At 53.6% G+C, this 19,078-nt stretch overlaps 1 protein-coding gene across 4 annotated transcripts in view; it reads left to right on the top strand.

Moving 5' to 3' along the window:
• Positions 1-3,108: 3,108 nt before the first annotated feature.
• The window catches only part of svep1 (sushi, von Willebrand factor type A, EGF and pentraxin domain containing 1), a 30,001-nt gene continuing 14,031 nt past the window's right edge, over positions 3,109-19,078 (top strand). For 2 of the 4 annotated variants that reach the window (XM_088392790.1, XM_088392609.1), the window contains exons 1-19: positions 3,109-3,282; positions 5,134-5,696; positions 10,329-10,584; positions 10,652-10,828; positions 11,805-11,963; positions 12,073-12,252; positions 13,442-13,621; positions 14,031-14,225; positions 14,326-14,444; positions 14,518-14,647; positions 15,199-15,306; positions 16,631-16,762; positions 16,855-17,049; positions 17,132-17,253; positions 17,316-17,421; positions 17,538-17,699; positions 18,211-18,444; positions 18,504-18,665; positions 18,740-18,901. In XM_088392790.1, coding sequence (XP_088248916.1) covers positions 5,199-5,696; positions 10,329-10,584; positions 10,652-10,828; positions 11,805-11,963; positions 12,073-12,252; positions 13,442-13,621; positions 14,031-14,225; positions 14,326-14,444; positions 14,518-14,647; positions 15,199-15,306; positions 16,631-16,762; positions 16,855-17,049; positions 17,132-17,253; positions 17,316-17,421; positions 17,538-17,699; positions 18,211-18,444; positions 18,504-18,665; positions 18,740-18,901 — 3,277 coding nt within the window. In that variant the 5' untranslated portion in view covers positions 3,109-3,282; positions 5,134-5,198. Of the gene's footprint in view, positions 3,283-3,397; positions 3,594-4,651; positions 4,922-5,133; positions 5,697-10,328; positions 10,585-10,651; positions 10,829-11,804; positions 11,964-12,072; positions 12,253-13,441; positions 13,622-14,030; positions 14,226-14,325; positions 14,445-14,517; positions 14,648-15,198; positions 15,307-16,630; positions 16,763-16,854; positions 17,050-17,131; positions 17,254-17,315; positions 17,422-17,537; positions 17,700-18,210; positions 18,445-18,503; positions 18,666-18,739; positions 18,902-19,078 lie in introns of those variants that run through there. The other 2 variants (XM_088392720.1, XM_088392661.1) reach the window with 2 other exon arrangements.

Raw genomic sequence — 19,078 nt, 5'->3', positions numbered from 1 at the left:
CGGAAGAGAGGAAGAGAGGGAGAGAGGAAGGAAGGAAGGAAGGAAGGAAGGAAGGAAGAGAGGGAGGGAGGGAGGAAGAGAGGGAGAGAGGAAGGAAGGAAGGAAGGAAGGAAGGAAGGAAGGAAGGAAGGAAGGAAGGAAGGAAGGAAGGAAGGAAGGAAGGAAGGAAGGAAGGAAGGAAGGAAGGAAGGAAGGAAGGAAGGAAGGAAGGAAGGAAGGAAGGAAGGAAGGAAGTTCCTTCTTCAAACTTTGATGGACTTTGCCTGAGCTCAAGGTCCGAAGAAGGCCCAACCCACAGCCGGCCTTGAATGCCACTTTGAAGCGCTCAGTGGAAGGACTTAAGTTAAGCGCAGTTGGAGAGACAATGACAATTCAAGCATTTGCTTCGATCAGCCCAGTCTGCATTCAGTCCAATGTTTTCCTCCGAGCCTTTGGGGAACTGTTTGTAAACACGGCGCTGGGAGGAGGCGGCCCAAAAAAAGAAGAAAAAAAACAAACAACATTTGAATGCGCCAAAGAGGAATGTGTGAATTTACAGTGAAGCGAGTGGAAAGAGGGGGCAGAAAGTCTTGGAGGAGGAGGAAGAAGAAGCCAAAGAGGGGGGGGGGGGGGGGGGGGGTCGTAATCGGAGCCGCGTGTTTACCGCGCACCCAGAAACACGCCCCACCCGCCCGCCCAGGGACAATGTGTTCCAAAACACGTGCAGAGTTTCCAAAACGTGCATGGCGTCATACCTCGCTCGGGCTGAGATTTTGGCCCGGTCACCCCTTTAGCTAAATATGGCCGCTAAAGTATGACAAGCGCCTGCTCCGCAAGGCGTGCCACGTTTCACCCCCCCCCGGAAAGCCAAAGCAGGCAACAAGTACCTGGACGTACAAATGGAAATTGAAATGCGCCCAATTGATTTGTGTTTTTAATTTCAAACAATAACACGTGTGAGTGACATGGGAAGCTGCGTGTGTGTTGCTGCATTGGCACGACAACAGCAAAATAATGCCCCTCCCCAATTGACTCCAATAGAACCCAATCATTGCATTTTGGAAACAAATGATCCTTAAAAGGTTTCCAAGAGACGCACGCCCCGAGACGACCCCGATCTGACTTGGGAGCCAAGGACGCCGGGACCCGACGCTAGGCCCGTCGGACCCGGTGTGTGTCCCGTCATCAGCTCACGTTTGTCTCTTGATATCTATTGAACAAATTCGAACAAGCTTTGACTTTGACTTTGACAACATTGTAACTGTAGACCCCCCCCCCTTGTATTGTGCCTGTCATATTGGTTTCCGCCCTCTTGGCTGTTTTCAAGGGAGCCTGGTTGGATCCGGTTCTCGCCGGCCCAAGATAGGACCGCCTAGCTTTTTTAAATCTCCTTTTTTTGATTTGTCCGCACAGCACTTGATCCCTTCCCTTGCTTTGTACTCCAGTTCTGAATGAGACTCTCTCTTGTTCCTCCCTCAGGAATATGGAAGCAAAGGGAAGAGGCGCCATCATTGTCGCTGCACGCACTTTGATCACCACGTTGGCACAATTCCAACTGGCCTGTTTTTGGTGCATATTCCTGAAAAGACTAGAGACGCAGTGTACGGAGGAGAAGGTGTTGAATGTCACACCATCCTCGCGTGTGGACTTTTCCCACAATGGGGCTCTCCAAATGGCACCCTCCCCGGATGGGCAGCTTGGCAGCCAGCGCGCATCATCGACGAGCCGTCAGACTCATTTGCCCGTCGATTTGGCGGGATGCTCGCGTGATGGATGGGCGAGCGTGCGGCGGCCGGCCGGCCGGCCGGCTGGCTGGCCGGCTGGCTGGCTGGCTGGCTGGCTGGCCTCCGCCCATCTTACTTGAGCCCATGAAATATTTACGGGAGTGCAGCTCGACGGTTATATTTAGCCTGGTAACATGGAAGCCGGCCGGACGCTTGCTTGCTGCTTGCTGCTTGCTTCTCCAGCGCGTTGGAATCACGTGGATCAATTGATCTTCTGGCTGACGCGTGCTGCAGAAAGCCAACTGCATTTTGGCATTCACGTTGAAGTGAAAGAAAAAAAAAATGTAATTGCAGCTTTCCCCCAAAGTTATTCAAGCCAATTTACATAATATATATACATGAATTAGCACATCCATAAGTACATAAAACAGACATACATAGAAGAATAAATTTTTTCCCCAATTCACAGCCAATTTGAAAATATTATGTCATATATATATATATAGAAAAATAAATATATATGTATATGTACTATGTATATATGTATGTATGTATGTATATATATATATATATATATATATATATATATATATATATATGTATATAAACTGCCAATTTGCGGCCATGGAAGCTTCAACCGTAAATGAACATGAACGGTGCAGCAACACATGTAGACGGACAAGAAAACAGTCCCCGCAGTCACACTTCTTATTATTTTTTGTTTGTTTCCCCAGCGGTGGATGGCTGCTAATGCTGTCTAGATGAGCTCGGGTCAAAGTTCTTTCTTGATATGCGTGGTGGGGCTTTGCTGCCGTCTTGTGGCAATTATTTGGAATTACTCAGATTGCATGTGCAATATTGAGGGAGACGTTCCATGGCTGTGCGTGTCTGTTTTTCTGCCTTGCCATTGCCGAGCATTGAATTATTATCAGAACTATCTTATCTTCTGCGTCATTGCTTTAGGATGAATACAGTAGTGATGCAAATTAGGGCTGCACAAAAAACAAGCGATCTGCGATATGACTGCCGCGTGTGGCCATACCGATATTATTGTTTACGTAACGTACCTCAAGAAATGACCAGATCTGTATTGTCTCATAACAGAATGAGATATAAAATAAGCAAGCTCCGTGTATTTTTTACAAGTTAACTGAAACCATCCTCGACGATGTTTGACGACTGGACGGCAATGCAATTTATTTAAATTCCAGGTCAAAAGTTAACATTTAATGATGAGAATAACAGCATTACATTTGTTCCGCCTTTGTGAATTTGTGAGTTTTGTGCGCGTCAAAACAGACTCGGGCTAATTCAGTCGTCTGCGGCCACCTGCAGTTGCAATGACAATCAGCCGTCGAGAGAGGGCAGTGTAAGACAACTCTTCAATGCCACCTTAGAAATGAGTCAAAAAAGAGAAGGAGAAGTCAAGGCAAGGCTCAAGTTAAGATTCTCCTTTCGTCTGAAATTCAGTCAGTGTTGATGAGAACGGAACAAATGCTAACGATGCTAACACGTAGCAAGACAGAAGGCTGAGTCGAGGAAGCGCTCAGGCTACTTTTTCAACCCTCCCTGCACTCAGGTACATTTCCTATATGCACACACAACACGCGCAATGTGGAATAGAAGTAGAAGTAGGACAAGTCAAAGTTTCGGCTCGCAGCTGGGACTTCCGGCTTGTTTGGCACCGCAGACCTCATCAGGCTTGCTAGCAAGTTCGTCCTCAGGAGGGGATTGAACGTGGGCGCGCGCACGCGTCGATGCGCGTTGCTGAGGATGTGGCCACATAAACCCACACTCGCGTTTTTGCGTTCAAACGGAAGACAATCCACTCAGACGTAGCAAATGGGGCTGGACAATATGAAGGCGCTTGGAAAAGGAGAAAGTTACCACGTGAGCATTTGTTTTCCTCCGCCATGTGTGTCGCTCGTTTTGGCATGCGTGCGTGCGTGCGTGCGTGCGTGCGTGCGTGAACGAACGTCTCCGTCTGGACGGACCGTTGTTGAGGAGAGACACTTTCAAACTGGTTTTTATCACGGGCCGCATTGTACTCAAGTTTCCTTCGGAGGACCATTATGACTGTCAACAAACTGATGAAGAACTAGTTTTGAAGTCACAGACTCGTAAAAAGTTCAAATATTTTCAAAAGACGAACGGTAACAAAAATGGCTATTTTTTCAAACGTGAAGACAATTTGTAATTTCAGTATTGACACGTGAAGTCCATGCACAATTTGTCTTGGCGGGACGCATCAAATGATGTGCCGGGCCCGGGCCCGGGCCGTATGTGGCCCTCGGGCCTTGGGTTTGGGCGAAGCGTATTCTCGAAATCGTTGAAATGGACGCTGGCGGAGAATGCTGACTAATTCCTTGCACGTCCAAATGAGAGCAAAATGTCAGGTGTGCTCATTTTACTGGCGTGAGTGGACTCTTGGGTGGGGGAGGGGCCGAGAGGGGCGGCCACCATGTTGCCCCGCCCCTATTTTCATCACTTCAATGGAAAATGTGGCAATTTGGGGTGAAGAATTGCCATCTTTGACGTTAAATTGAAACGTGCTCGTATTTTTGGTAAAAAAAAAAAGCACAAATTGGGCCACCTCCTCTCATTTAACCATTTTGAGCGTCCGCTGCTGAAAAAAAAAAAACTTTGGGGGGAGGACAGAGAGGGACAAGCAATTTGGGAATCTCTGACTTTCTCCTTAGCCTCATGATCCCGTTGTGGTGCTTGGCGGCGCCGGCCGGCCAGCCCCGCTCTTCTCTTCTCTTCTCCTCTTGGGGAATGTAGACAGTCCGCACTTGAAGGGGGAGGTGAGACACAGCGAGCGAGCGAGCGAGACAAAAAATGACTTCACCAGCGCCGCGGCTGGACTGCCCCCTTTTCCCCCCTCAGCCTCTCTCTGTCTCCCAACTTTGGATTCCGCCCTCCTCCTGAAGGATTGTGGCTGGCGGGCTGGCTGGCTGGCTGGCTGGCGGGCGGGCGGGCGGAGAGCAAAGGAGCATTCAGAGCGAGGAGCGTCGCACAGGAAGAGGGTCGCTCAGTCAGTCGGTCGGACGGCGCGCCGGGAGCGGACTCCAAAGGATGGGCTTTGGGATTTAGCTTTAGCAGGAAAACAAGGGGGATCTGGCAGATGGAGCAAGCGGAGGACTCGGCAAGAAGCAAGCGATGCTTTTAAGCTTCCGGGACGCAAATTGTGGCGGGTTGAATCGCTCCAGAAGAATTAGGTACCAAAAAAAAAAAAAAGACAAATCAGAATGGGGGATTTTGCTGGAAAATAGTCAGCACACGTTCAAGTCACCACGACTCGAAGGGGTGCAAAATTCGGGAAACAATTTTGCTTTGGATCGGGCAAGAAATGCCGACGACGGATCTGTGCCGCAAATGTGGAAATTGGTGGTCGGAGTGTTCATTTGTGGTTTTTTTGTCCCGTGCGCAGGACGCCTTGATCTCCTTGTAAGTGCGCCTTGACCTCCGCAGAGACCTTCCTCGGAGCTCCTCACCATGTGGTGGCAGAGGTCCACAGCGCCGTGGACTTGTTGCCTCCTGGTCCTGTGCGTGGCCGACGTCCGGAGCGCCGCTCCGTCGCAGTCCCGCCAAATGGCGCCTTCGCCGTGGGCCGGCAACCTTTCAGAGAGCGCCGAGAGGAGAGTGGCGCGCCTCGGCGTGGCCTTCAAGCGCAATGTCCGGCAGCTCCGCGACAAGGGCGCCTGCCTGGACCTGGTCTTCCTGGTGGACGAGTCGTCCAGCGTCGGCGCCGGCAATTTTGGCAGCGAACTGCGCTTTGTGCGCAAGATGCTCTCCGACTTCCCCGTGACGGCGGAGAACACGCGCGTGGCCCTCGTCACCTTCTCCTCCAAGACCCACGTGGTGACGCGGGTGGACCACATCACGGCCCCCAAGCCGCACCAGCACAAGTGCTCCCTCTTCAACAAGGAGATCCCGGCGATTAATTACCGAGGAGGGGGCACCTACACCAAAGGAGCCTTCCAGCGGGCTGCGGTGAGTCCAAAAGTCGTCCGTGACCATGCCAGCCGGCCGGCGAGCCAGCTAGCGGCTTGCTATGTTAGCGCAGCAACTGTTAGCATTTGACTGGAACGGCCACGCCGCGGGGAACTGCGTGCCGACTACAGAGGCCGCCACCGCTGAAAATGCGTACGACTCCCTGTAGGTGCCGCAAGATGGCGGCAAAGCACATCTTGTGTTGCAACGGAACATAGCACCAAGATGCCAAACTAATACTTTGATTGGCCGTAGTAGAAGAAGACTTCATTTTCAATTGGCTTCAGCACTTTCCCTATTCTCTAAATGCTACTGTTGGAGTTCTCCAGATCTCCAGATGAAAGGTTACCTTGCCATGTGTTAGCATAGCGACGAGGAGCGCGTTAGCATTGGAGCAATGGAACGTGCTGTGAAATGCTTGTCGGTTTTTTCCATTCAACCTGCTGTCCTGCTATATGTTAGCAGTGAGCGGCTTGCTATTTTGCTAGGTGTTAGCGTGTTAGTATTTGATCACGGCAACTGTTAGCATGGTAGCGTTTGAGCACGGCAACCGTTAGCGTGTTAGCATTTGAGCACGGCAACTGTTAGCGTGTTAGCATTTGATCACGGCAACTGTTAGCGTGTTAGCGTTTGATCACGGCAACTGTTAGCGTGTTAGCGTTTGATCACGGCAACTGTTAGCGTTTGATCGCGGCTCATTGGAAATAGTCAGTGAAAAAGTGCCATCGGTCTGCCATGGCCCTTTTTTTTCTCATTTGGTGAGTTTGCCATCTTAAGCGCAGCTCAAAGGTTAGCTTGTTTCCGGTTTGTTGATGTGAGCAGCCTTACACCCGCCGTGTTGGTGGTATGCGGCCGGCGTGTTGGTGGTATGCGGCCGGCGCCGGATAAAGGCGTTGGCGAAAACCACGCCATACGTTTGACGCGTCAGAGCTGACTGCCATTAGCCTTCCGGCGGCTCACAGCTTGTCCCTCAGGAGGCTTTTTCAACTCGGCGTCTGATAACGAGACTCCTGGCCAGGCTCCATCTATCTTCCCCAACATTCAATCGATTGAATCCCCTTGCGAGCGAGCAAGGGTCCTGAAGCTTGCAGCCCAGGAAGTAGTAGCAAGTGGCACGTCCAGTTAGATAATCCCGTTTTTGGCCTTGTGTGGGAAAGCGGCAGGGATGACGCACGCCGGCGATTGCTAATGACGTAATCATCCGAACAGGGCCAGCCATGTTTGCGCCTCTCGGGGGCTGGGATCCATTAAAGGAGGGAGACATTTTTCCAGCAGGCAGGCTCGCATGTCGAGACACGACTCTATGGTCTCCGTCCGTCTCGTGTCTTGCTCATGTCTCACTTTTGCACCTCCCATTTTTTTTTTTCTTGCTTAGCTTGTGGAAAGAATGCAGACAGAAAATGAGGGGACAATATAGGGAATTCTTTTTTCCTCACCCGAGGAAACTTTGACATTTGAAGACAGCTTGTCTTTTTCCGTACTTGTCCTCGCGAGACCGCGCCGTCTCGCCTTCTGGCGGACACGCGGCTTGGCTTGGGCTTTTTAGTGGGGGGGGGGGGGGAGTGAGTGGGAGAAAGTGGATGGAAAAAAGCTGGAGAGGTCAAGAAAGAATGTTTTTTGTTTTCTTTGAATCTGGGTCAAGAGAGATGCTGGAATTCGCCAGCGTGTCAACCTGCAAGGTGGGCAGTTAGCGTCGGAGGCTAACAAAGTCACGCGGGAAGGGAAGCCTTTGACGCCTCCACGCAGGAAACAGACGCCTCGCGTCATTGCTTTATCAACTCTGAAGCGGCGCTAAAAATATCAATGGCCGTCGCGGGCCTCGCCAAGCCGCGGCAGGCCAAACGAATAACGCCACTCTCATTCCAGTGAGTCAGCACAATGCCCCCCCCTCACTCTGTTTCCGTCCGGACTGAAGACGACGAGCTCCGCGGTCATAATATTTGCGAGAGCGCAGGCAGCGGAGGTGAGGTGGTGGTCGCAGCAAAAGTTGGATTTTCTGGTGGTGGCAAAAGTACGCACAAGCGCTGTTGTACCAAAAGGTCAGATTTTGGGCTCAACGTGGCCTTTTAGCTGCTAGGGCGCCATTTTATTCATTCATTCCTTTATTTCAACGAAAAGCAATTTGCTGAGCTTAATCATGGCGCTTTTTTCCCCGCTTTGCGCACGAGCGTCAATTTGTTCTCGGCCAGCGGCCAATCAGAGTGATGGATTGTTTGGCTTGAATTTGTTTGCCCCATTTGACTGTGGGCGGTGTCCGCTTTGCCGCAACGTCAAACTCCCACGGAGGGAGCCCGTCGCTCCGCCCCCGGCTCAGAAAAACCAGGGAAGCGTGGCCCAAGCGCATGGTGAGGTGCGCGCGAGTGTTTGATGTGCTGAGGCTGAGTGAAAATGATGGAGCAGCCACTCAATCCAATTGTTTGACAGCACCACTTTGCTCCAAATGAAAGTCCTCGATGCACTGCCTTCACATCAATGCGCCACAGTGTGCAGACAAAGCGCTACTTTTGTCTAAATGTCCACTCACCCAGATGCCGCAAGATGGCGACAAAGCGCTACTTTTGTTGAAACGAAACACCTCAACTTACTTTGACAGCGGAACGCCACAAGAGGGTGACAAAGCGCTACTTTTGTCCAAACAAAACGCGTCAACTCGCATTGCCGTCGTTCCACGGTCTCAAGATGGCGGCAAAGCACTACTTTTGTCTGACTGAAATTCCAAGTCCACCTGAACATAGTTCCTTGGTGCCAAAGTAGCACTTCAATTGAAGAGGTCAAAGGCCCGACGGCGACCGTGTCACATCGTTATAGAATGAAATGAGTCAAGTCGCTAGTTGTGCTTCATCCGAGTATCCGCACCTGTATCGGGTTGCCACGTCGGGTGGTGCGATACGTCGCCGCTCCGTCGCGATCTTTGAATTGTATCCGTGGCGACGAGCAGACAGGTCAGGTCGGCCGAGGTCAACGCCCGCGAGGCCCCGTTTGTCTCTGTCAAAGGACTTCAAGTCGGTAGGGATTGGTGGAGAACCTTCAGTGTCTGGAAATGACCCCAGTTTTGCAAAGGGGGGGGGGGGGGGATGGCTCACCTGCATTCCAGACACCAGCGCTTTCCCCCTTGAGCACGTACGCCGCCGCCCCCAGAGGCTTAAAATAGCACAATGGCTCTGGTAGCGCATGCGGAGTTGAGGAATCTGGCCCCCTCCGGCTTCCGTGGTCGTTGCGGCAGCGGGTGCTCGCCATCGGTCACGCGTCGGAACGGCTTTGACCACGTTGACGTGTCGGGAGACAGAGGTGATACGGAGGCCGTTAGCACGCACTTGTCGCTGTAACTGCCAAATATTAGTCTGACCACATGTGGCCTAGCGACTCCTTGCTGAAAAGCACGCCGGCCCCGTGTTGTGTGTTGATGTTTGTCTACCCAAAGCAGATAGCGCCCGCCGCAAAATGAGCACGCTCACTTCCCAGCGGGCGTTGAGATTTCCCACACGCAGCGAGCGGATGTTGTCAAATTGCTCTCGTTCTTGTTGTTTTCGGAGCAAAAAGTCATGGGAGCGTTTTTTGGATGTCGCCGTGCGGCTTGCTATCGAGGCTCCCCGTCTGCATGCCTCCAAATCCCACGGTCCGCTATGTCGACGGCTCGTTCTCTCCCGCTTGGACGAGATTTGCCCCGCCCCGCCCCGCAGCATCATCCCAACTAATGCACGGCAAGACTTGGTACACCCAAACAGTTGCTGTGTTGAAAACAATCCAATTTGGAAGTTGGCTTAAAAGTTTGGATTCATTTTCATCATTCAAATGGAAAGCTTGATTATATGAAAGGAGCGAAAAAACGTTCATCAACTATATGAACATATTTGTAGTTTTTCTTCAATTCTTTTTTTCAAACAAACAAAAACATGGGAAGAATTTGCTTTTATTTTGTGTCATTGTTTTTTCCATCCCCCCCAAACTTTTAAACGCCACCTGGCATCACTGCAACAAAAGGCTCATATTCTTCACAATCTTTCTGCAGACAAAAAAAAACAAGCAAACAGAAAAGTAAAAGCACATGTTGGACAGAGATTCATCCTTGCCTTGGTGTTTTTTTGTTTTTGTTTTTCAATACGCTTCAGCTGACTTCAACGTCGTTACTTGGCACCACCAAAATGAGTAGTAGCGACTTTTCCCGTTCCCCGGCTCCACCGGGCAGGCAGCAAGAGAGAATTTGAGCTGCTGGGACCCTCGAAAAAGAAAGAGCGTCTAATTGTATGTTAGTTTGGGAAGCGGATCGGCGTCTGCTTTTGGAGCTAGCGCCGGCGGGCCGCCGCCTCGTCTGCCGCGTGGAGAAATGGTGAGCGCTTGAGCCCGTTCTCCCCTTCTCCCTCCCGCTGAGGTCGGCGTTTGGAGCCGCCTGCGACCGAGGGCTGCTTTTAGTGGTCACGCGTGACGTCGGTCCATTTTCACGCCGGTCCTGTCCGTGCGGCTCCAGCCCGGTCCTGCCCGTGCGGCTCCAGCCCGGCCCCGCACCAACAGCGTTCAAGCGTGTCAAAGGAAGCTGGAAAAATGATTCAGCTCAAATTTAAAAATGAAAAAATGTACATTTACCAAAGCCTTTTTGTATTTTTTCTCTCTTGTTTGTGTGGGGTGTCACCGTAGCAAATCCTGCGTCACTCCCGAGCCAACGCCAGCAAGGTCATCTTCCTGATCACCGACGGCTACTCCAACGGTGGAGATCCTCGCCCCGTGGCGGCGGCCCTGAGGGAGCGCGGCGTGGAAATTTTCACGCTGGGCATCTGGCAGGGCAACATCCGGGAGCTGCACGACATGGCCTCGCACCCCAAGGAGCAGCACTGCTACCTGCTGCACAACTTTGCCGAGTTTGAAGCGCTGGCTCGCCGGGCGCTGCACGAAGGTAATCGCCGGCGCGCTCCCGGGCCCGCCCGGACGGCTTTTGACGCCGGCTGGCCCGTATTTGCCAGATCTGCCCACGGGCAGCTACATCCAGGAGGACCCGTCCCGATGCTCGTCCTTGTGCCCGGCCGGCCGCGACTGCTGCGACGTGATGGCCAGCTGCAAGTGCGGCACGCACAGCGGCCGCTACGACTGCGTCTGCGAGAAGGGCTACTTCGGAAAGGGGCTGCAGCACGAGTGCGCAGGTACCCAGCGGCATCGGCGGGCGGGCGGGCGGGCGGCCATGCAAAGGTTTTCTTTGGACCACGCAGGCGAAAATCAAAGCGCACGGCGAGACGGACGAGTTTGGACCATCTGGAATGGGCCGACTCGGCTCGCCGGATCAAATAAACCAGATGCTGACCGGGACCAGATGTGCGGGACATATTTTGCGTCGGTAACATCAAATTGTGAGATTGGCCGCCTTGCAATTAGACGCTTTGCGTGCAAGATAAGAGGCGGGTTCTCGGCTCGTTTCTAATTGCACCGTGCCTTTCCCGGCATGTGTTTGTGGATTTGCTGGGAGCCGGCCTCGCAATGTACACGGGGACCCACCGAAACGACCGGCGCCGTCGCCATGTTGGGAACTTTTTTACTGAAAGGCTTCATGCTTTGTTTTCCTTTTCCTTCTTTTTCACTCGCCGCTTGGTAATTGGCCAAGCCTCAAGTTCAGGTCCGTTTGGAACAGCTCCATGATTCACCGTGAAAGATGGCTGCTGCTGCTGATGCTGCTGATGCATTTCTTCATTCTTTCGTCCTTCATCACTTCCTGGCGCAACAAGCCCAGAAAGTCCAACGAGGCGGCGTGTCTGCAGCCTTGCCGGACTTTGGCCCTCAACCAAAGTAGCAGACTTCCTGCGTTCAGCCTCTGAGCTCCAAATGAGTTGGAAGGGAAAACGCGTCAGATGTCTGCTTGCCTGAGGGCCCGCCTACAGATACCCCGCCAAACCCGTGGAGAGTTTTCCCCCGGCCTATTTTCCCAGAATGTGGAAATATGCGCGTGGGTGTGGAGTCGCACGGTTTATGAGCGACCATCTGAAATCGTCCCCCCCCCCCAAAAAAAAAAAGAAAGAAAAAGAAGGGGTTGCTTCCACATCCTGGTTTTCATCATGTGTCATTCAAAAAGCTTTTCGCCACTTTCTTAGAGCTGATTTGATTTTGGGGAATTTTTTTTTTTTGCAGCATGCCCACCAGGCACCTACAAGCCGGAGGCAACGCCCGGAGGCCCCGGCACGTGCCTGCCGTGCCCGGACCGGCAGCACACGTCCCGGCCTGCCAGCACCTCGCTCGACGACTGCGTCTGCAAAGCGGGCTACCGGGCCGCCAACTTGACCTGCCGGGGTAATTGCAAACATCGCTCGGGCCTTTGAAAAGGAAAGGCAAATCATCATCATCATCATCATCATCATCACCGCATGCAAAATTTGCTGACGATGTTTGCCCTCCGCAGTGGTTCAGTGCCCGGCGCTGTCCCCTCCGCCAAACGGCTTCTTCATCCAGAACGTGTGCAACAACCACTACGACGCGGCCTGCGGCGTCAAATGCCAGCCGGGCTTCGATCTCCACGGCACGGGCATCCGGCTGTGCCGGGCCGACGCCACCTGGTCGGGCTCGCCCGCCTCCTGTCGGCGTGAGTAGCGACTCCCTTTCCAATCTTCAGCTTGATTCCGGAATGCTTTCAGTGCTTGGCGGCGGCGGGCGGGGAAGGAGAACTGGCCAAACTAATTGGAGTACCAATGTCGTTTCCTTCCTTCCTTCCTTCCTTCCTTCCTTCCTTCCTTCCTTCCTTCCTTCCTTCCTTCCTTCCTTCCTTCCTTCCTTCCTTCCAAATTGAGCCCATGCAGCCGATTTCAAAGTCTTGACACTTGAAAAAATGATCAGGAACTTCAAAAAAACAAAATCACAGAGGGGTGGGGGCGTGTAGGTCGTGTTTTCTGTCAGCTTGACAAGCAACAGACAGACAGACAGACAGACAGGCGTTTCCTTGGAGAGCCCTCCCCCATCCCTCCCTTCCCCCAGGCCAAAAAAGCCCAGCAAATGAGAGAAACATTGTGCGAGTTGAGCAGGCCGCTCCTCACCCTTTGCTGCTCAGACTTGAAATGCTTCACCCGCCGTCGTCACGATATCCAGAGAACGATTTGCCTTTGCTTTCCCTTTTTCCTTTCCTTTCCTTTCCTTTCCTTTCCTTTCCTTTCCTTTCCTTTCCTTTCCTTTCCTTTCCTTTCCTTTCCTTTCCTTTCCTTTCCTTTCCTTTCCTTTCCTTTCCCTTTTTCCTTTCCCTTTTTCCTTTCCCTTTTTCCTTTCCCTTTTTCCTTTCCTTTCCTTTCCTTCCCGACGGTGCGTCCTACCTCCTTTTTGAATTGGCGCCAGGATCCCGACCACATCAGCCCTCTCTGAATATCAAATCTCTCTGCCGACCCATCGACGCGTCCATCCACGGCAACTCAGCCCCTGACCTTAAGGAAGTAATCGCTCTCCAGCCTTCCACACGGAATCTCCGCTCATCTAACACCGACCTCCTCAAAAGCCCCGAAACGAACCTCCGTCCCATGGGAGAGCGGGCTTTCTGCTGTGCCTCAGCCACATTGCCCCACCGGTCGGTCCTCTTGAGAGCAGCACGGCAGTCGCTTGACACGTTTCAAGACGCTCTTTTTAAAACGGCATTTTCTCTAGCACTTTTGTTTTACAAATGGCACTATAAATACAATTGCTTACGTTGATTCATCACGCAGGCACAGGAAGAACAGAGCTTTTATTCCGTGACTTGCGCAAGGAGGAGCGACCTGAGCGTTGGGTTAGCATTTTTTTTGTTTTGTCAGCACGCTCCTGCCCGCCGCTGGCTGAGCCGGCGCACGGCACGCTCAAGTGCAGCGACGGCGGCGCCTCCTACAGGGCCGAGTGCCAAGTGGACTGCCAGCGAGGCTACCGGGCGGAGGGGGAGCCCCGCGTCACCTGCCTGGCCACTTCCCGCTGGAGCGGGCCCCTCCCTCGCTGTGTGGGTAAGCCTTCCTTCTGCCAACCCCCTTTGCTAACGGCCGTCAATTTTCTAGCGCCAATTTCGCCACTTGTGCTCAAAGGAATGACAGCATAGGTCCTCAATTGCGCGCCTTCATCTCCGATTGAACGCGCGAGGCGTCATTGAGACAAAACAGGTGCTTTGCCGCCGTCCGGCCGCCAAGGAACCATGTCAGAATGAAAAGGGAAAGACAAAAGCCATGAGTGAACCATGACCAGAGCGGACAAAAGTAGTGCTTGGCTGCCAACTCGCGGCATCTTGGTGTCAAGGAAGTGCGTGGAAAGGAGTCCAGGAGCCCGCCCGTTGTGGGCCACGCTCTAGCCTCGTTTTCAAAGGAATGTGCGTCTCGCTCCGTGCTAAGGCGTCCGTCCGTCCGTCTGTCACCTGGCCAGAGAGGCGCTGCCCCCCCATCGGGCCCCTGAAGAACATCCTGGTGTCGCCCCCCGCCTGCACCAAAAGGCCGGCGTCCCCGGGCTCCGCCTGCATGCTCACCTGTCGCCAGGGATACGCTCTCCACGGAAACAGAAAGGCGCTGTGTCTGGGCTCGGGCAACTGGAGCGCCAACGTCCACAAGGCGGCGTGCAAAGGTATTCCGCCGTCCCCTAAGGTGCGTGCGTGCGTGCGTGCCTGCGTGCGTGCCTGCGTGCCTGCGTGCGTGCCACGCTTTTACCGCCCGCGCCTCTTCAGACGTGGAGCCGCCGCGCATCCAGTGCCCGGAGAGCATGGTGGTGGAGACGGACGAACGGCGCAGTACCGCTCACGTGGCCTGGGACGCCCCCGTGGCCACCGACAACTCCGGAGAGGAGGTTCCGTCACGTCTCGGCCGCGAGCGCCGCAGCGCCTTTTTGGCTGTCTTCAAGCGTGCCGTTCCTCCTTTAGGTGGCGTTGCAGGTGAAACCCGTCTACGCTCCTCCGCAACTGCTCCCCGTCGGAACGGAGACCATCACCTACGCCGCCGCCGACCGCTCCGGGAATCGGGCCAACTGTTCTTTCACGGTCACTGTCATCGGTGAGCGCAGAGCCGTGTCGAAATGAGCCGAGGGGGAGTTTCATTTGGAGCAAAGTAGTGCTCTTCCGCCATCTCACTTGCAGTCAAAGAACCTTGCCATCGAAACCTACATATTGCTTTGCTGCACCCTGCTGGACAGGTTGAAGAAATTTTCGTTTTGCCGCCATCTTTTGGAATCAAGGCTTGTTTGCTGTTTTAAAGTCAAGGAACTCTAGTGTCCGTTTTTTTTTTTTTTTACAACAAAAGTAGCGCTTGGGCGTCATGGCGTGAAGCCTTGTCGGGGGGTTCGGGAGCAATCGGCGGCCTCACTAAGGCTAATTATAGGCTTACATTTACAGAAAGCGTCATCCCGTCCGTCTTAGTCATCCAGCCGGCTCATTCATCTCAGCAGGTGCAGAAAACCAAAGTCCAAAAGCATGTCTGTAATCCCAGGAGGCAAGCGGAAAAGCCTCCATGAACATTTCCATGTGTGGGGGTGTTTCATGGGAAACATGAGGTTGTGGTTAAGCCTCTGACAGCAGCCGTCACTTTCCCCCCCCCCCCCTTTCTAGACACGGAGCCCCCGGTGATTGACAGGTGCCGGTCCCCGCCCGCGGTCCAGGCCACGGACGCCCAGACGGCGGTGGTTTGGGAGGAGCCGCAGTTTTCCGATAACTCAGGTATGTCTGGCAAACCTCCTCCTCAGCCACAGCCCCCCCCCCCCCTCCTCTTTTCCTCTCTGGCGATGGATAAACAAGATGTTTTCCATCGAGCGACTGGTAAAAAGGGAGACGCTCTTTCTCACCACGTTGACGCTTGTAGTGTTTTAAACTGAGAGCAAAATCAAGGAAAATTGGCCAAGTTTTTTCCCCCCCTTGTCTTTGAAATGCCTCGATATTGTTGAAACATAAATATGTGGAAAAACAACACTACTATTTTAAAAATGTTGATTTGAACTTTTGTAGTGATGGCCGCTTTGAACAAATCAAGCCGCCCTCAAATGCACCTTTCACTGCTCGAGGTCTTATTTCGCGACATGCTTCAAACAAGCTGCCCCTCCCCTTGGAGCGTCTCTCTCTCTGTCTCTCACTCACTCACTCACTGACTGACTGACTCACTCACTCACTCACTCACTCACTCACTCACTCACTCACGTCGAGTCGCCTCGTGTGCGTTGCGGCCAAAGAAGACGAACTGGATTTTTTTCGCTTCCTGCGTGGCAAAATGAAAACAATCTGTTCTCGTCAAAATGCCTCTTGTGCTGAAGTCAAAATGCAAAGTCTTCCAGTCGGTCATTTCATGCAAAAAAAACCCCAAAACAAATCAACTTAAGTCAGTAGCGAAGGCCATTTCCGCAAGTGTCAATATTTGCACCTGATACGCCACAGTCCCAAAATTGTCACTTGACGTCTGGCCCTCGGCGACCACCTGTCTGGAGCCCCGCCCACCCAGACGTAATTATAGGCTCCACTGACCGAATTCCCGCCAGGGCCGTGCAACGTCAGCCCAGCTCGGTTCTGGACGTCTGCCTTTTGTTTTTGCAGGCAGGCCCACACCCAAATGCCAGAACTAAATATAGCCGCCGCTCGCACCATACCTTGAGATAGCTTTGTGCGGGCTGGCTGTCTGGCTGGCTGGCTGGCCGATATCTCTCCATCCATCCATCCATCCATCCATCCATCCATCCATCCATCCATCCATCCATCCATCCATCCATCCATCCATCCATCCATCCATCCATCCATCCATCCGCTCCATCCATCCGCTCCATCCATCCATCCATCGCTCCATCCATCGCTCCATCCATCGCTCCATCCATCCATCCATCCATCCATCCATCCATCCATCCATCCATCCATCCATCGCTCCATCCATCGCTCCATCGCTCCATCTATCGCTCCAACCATCCATTTGAGCTCTCCTTCCCAAGTCTGAGCATTCCAAAAGAAGAGCGCCGGAATCAGCAGCTTCCAAACATCATTTTTTGGTTTTGTTTTGTCACAGGTGGGCGGCTGCGGGTAAGCAAGAGCCATTCTCCGGGTTGGCTCTTCCCGGTAGGCGAGACGCTGGTGCAGTACACGGCCAGCGACGCGGCGGAAAACAGCCGCACTTGCAACCTCACCGTCAGCGTGCGAGGTAAAGCGCCGAGGCGCCGGCCAGCCGGCCGGTCGGCCGGCCGGTCGGTCGGCGCAGGGCCCGGCGACGCCAATCCGTCTGCGCGTGTCCAGGTACCGCGTGCGAGAGGCCGTACGTGCCCATGAACGGAGAGTTCGTCTGCTCGGAGGAAGAGAAGGGCGTCAACTGCACGCTGCGCTGCGAGCCGGGCTACAGTTTGACTCAGGACGCGGCGGCGCACAGCTACGTGTGTGCCCACGACGGCTTGTGGGAACCGCCCTACTCGCCCGACAGACCCGACTGCTCGGGTTCGTCGCGGGCGGGCGGGCCCAAACGGAAGTCGGGCTCCCCGTTCAAACGTTCTTTTTCTTTTTCTCTTCACCTCACCAGTTAACCGGGTGGCTAACAACGGGCTGAAGCCGTTCGAGATGCTGTTCAAAGCCTCGCGCTGCGACGACGCCGACTTGGTCAAGTCCTTCGCCGGGGAGTTGAAATCCAAACTGCGAAGCATGGTGAGAAGCGCCGACCGCACGCACGCACAAAGTCAACGTTGACGTGTTTCTGGTCTTTGCAGCTCCCAAACATCTGCAGCGGTGACGGCGTCGTGTGCAAACTGGAGGTCATCCCAGAAGGCAACTGTCTGGAGTACAACTACGACTACGAGAACGGATTCGCCATTGGTACGCTGGGCGGAAAGCGGGCGGGCGGGCCGGGCCGGGCCGGGCCGGGCCGGGCGTTGCGACTAGCGACGAGCGCCTTTCCTTTTTCTCTCTCTCTCTCTCTCTCTCCCCCTCAGTGGCAGGGGGTTGGGGTCCTCAGGGAGCTCAAGACTACGCCTACTCGGAGTCGGGTTTGGCCACGGGCGTCCGCCGGCCCGCCGGGAGACGCAGCAAGAGGCACCGGAAGATCCGGGGCCCCACCCGGGACCAGAAGATCCAGATCTTTTTCAACATCACCGGTAGGAAGATGACTGATGACTTATGACGGACGGACGGACGGACGGACGGACGGACTGACTGACCACCCACCCAAGTGGGTCGAAATGACCCATGTTAGAATCCATGTGGTTTTAATGTCATTTTGGAATGATAGTATTAGGTATTATATCTCGGAGCACACAACAATGGTTTCATGTTTGAAATATTTTATGATGAACTTTTTTGAAAAAGACAATGACCGAAAACAGTCAGCATTGTGAACATCCATTGTGTGTGTGAAAAATACCTGGAATATGAAAATATGAACTTTTTATGATGAAGATATTTAAAAAAAAACAAAAAAACGTATGCATCTTAGTCCAAAATAATCTCTGAATTAGATAAACAAACTGCTTGGATAAACAAAATTATTTGGGGCTTGTGTTTGATTTAAAAAAACAACAGCAACCACACACACACACGGAACCTTGAAAAAAAGTGCTGGCCGTCGCAACAATGAGGCGGGAAAAAATGCTTTTGCCTTTCCCCCAGCAAGCGTCCCTCTCCCGTTGTCGAGGAACGACTCGGCGGAGGTGGCCAATCAGAGGCGGCTCCTGCGAACGCTGGAGCAGCTGACCAATCGTCTGAAGCGCACGCTGGCCAGGCAGCCGCTGTCCACCTTCCACGTGTCCTCCGAGATGATCCTGGCCGACACCCAGTCGCTGCAGAGCAGGAGGGCTTCGCTCTTCTGCCGGCCGGGCTCGGTGCTCAAAGGAAGGATGTGCGGTAGGTGGGTGGCCGTCGTGGCCGGCCGCCGCTGATCGCTGATTGCCCGTCCTTTGCAGTCCAGTGTCCGGTGGGAACCTTTTTCTCAATGGAGCATCACGAATGCGAGAGCTGCCGGCTGGGTTCCTACCAGGACCAAGAGGGTCAGCTGGAGTGCAAGTCCTGCCCCGAGGGCACTTCCACGGCCTACCTGCACTCGCGCAACGTGGCCGAATGCAAAGGTGGGTGCCGCCGCCGCCGCCGCCGCCGCCACCGCCTTTCTGCTTACAAGCGGGCGGCCAAAACCTCTTTCCAGGCCAGTGCAAGCCCGGCAGTCACTCCGCCAACGGCTTGGAGATCTGCGAATCCTGCCCGCTGGGTCACTTCCAGCCCGCTTACGGCGCCAGGGAGTGTCTGCTCTGCCCCGACCGGACCTCCACTGTCACCCGGGGAGCGGTGGACCAGATGGAGTGCGGAGGTGACGGCCCGCTTTTCATGGTCGGCCAGTAAAATTGGGGCTGGGGTAGACGTCGTGTACCGACCGGTCCTTGAAAAAAAACAATCCTCATCGCGGGGCCCGGCTAGACGTTGTGTTCATTATCATCATCGTCATCTTTTAGTTTGAGTGCTTCCTTGACTCTTGGGTGGACTGAAA

This window comes from Syngnathus floridae, chromosome 1 (genome assembly GCF_059516105.1).
Source record: "Syngnathus floridae isolate MCC-2025c chromosome 1, RoL_Sflo_1.0, whole genome shotgun sequence".
Lineage (NCBI taxonomy): Eukaryota > Metazoa > Chordata > Actinopteri > Syngnathiformes > Syngnathidae > Syngnathus > Syngnathus floridae.
Note: the sequence above shows the minus strand (reverse complement) of the source record. Positions and strands in the feature narration are given on the sequence as shown.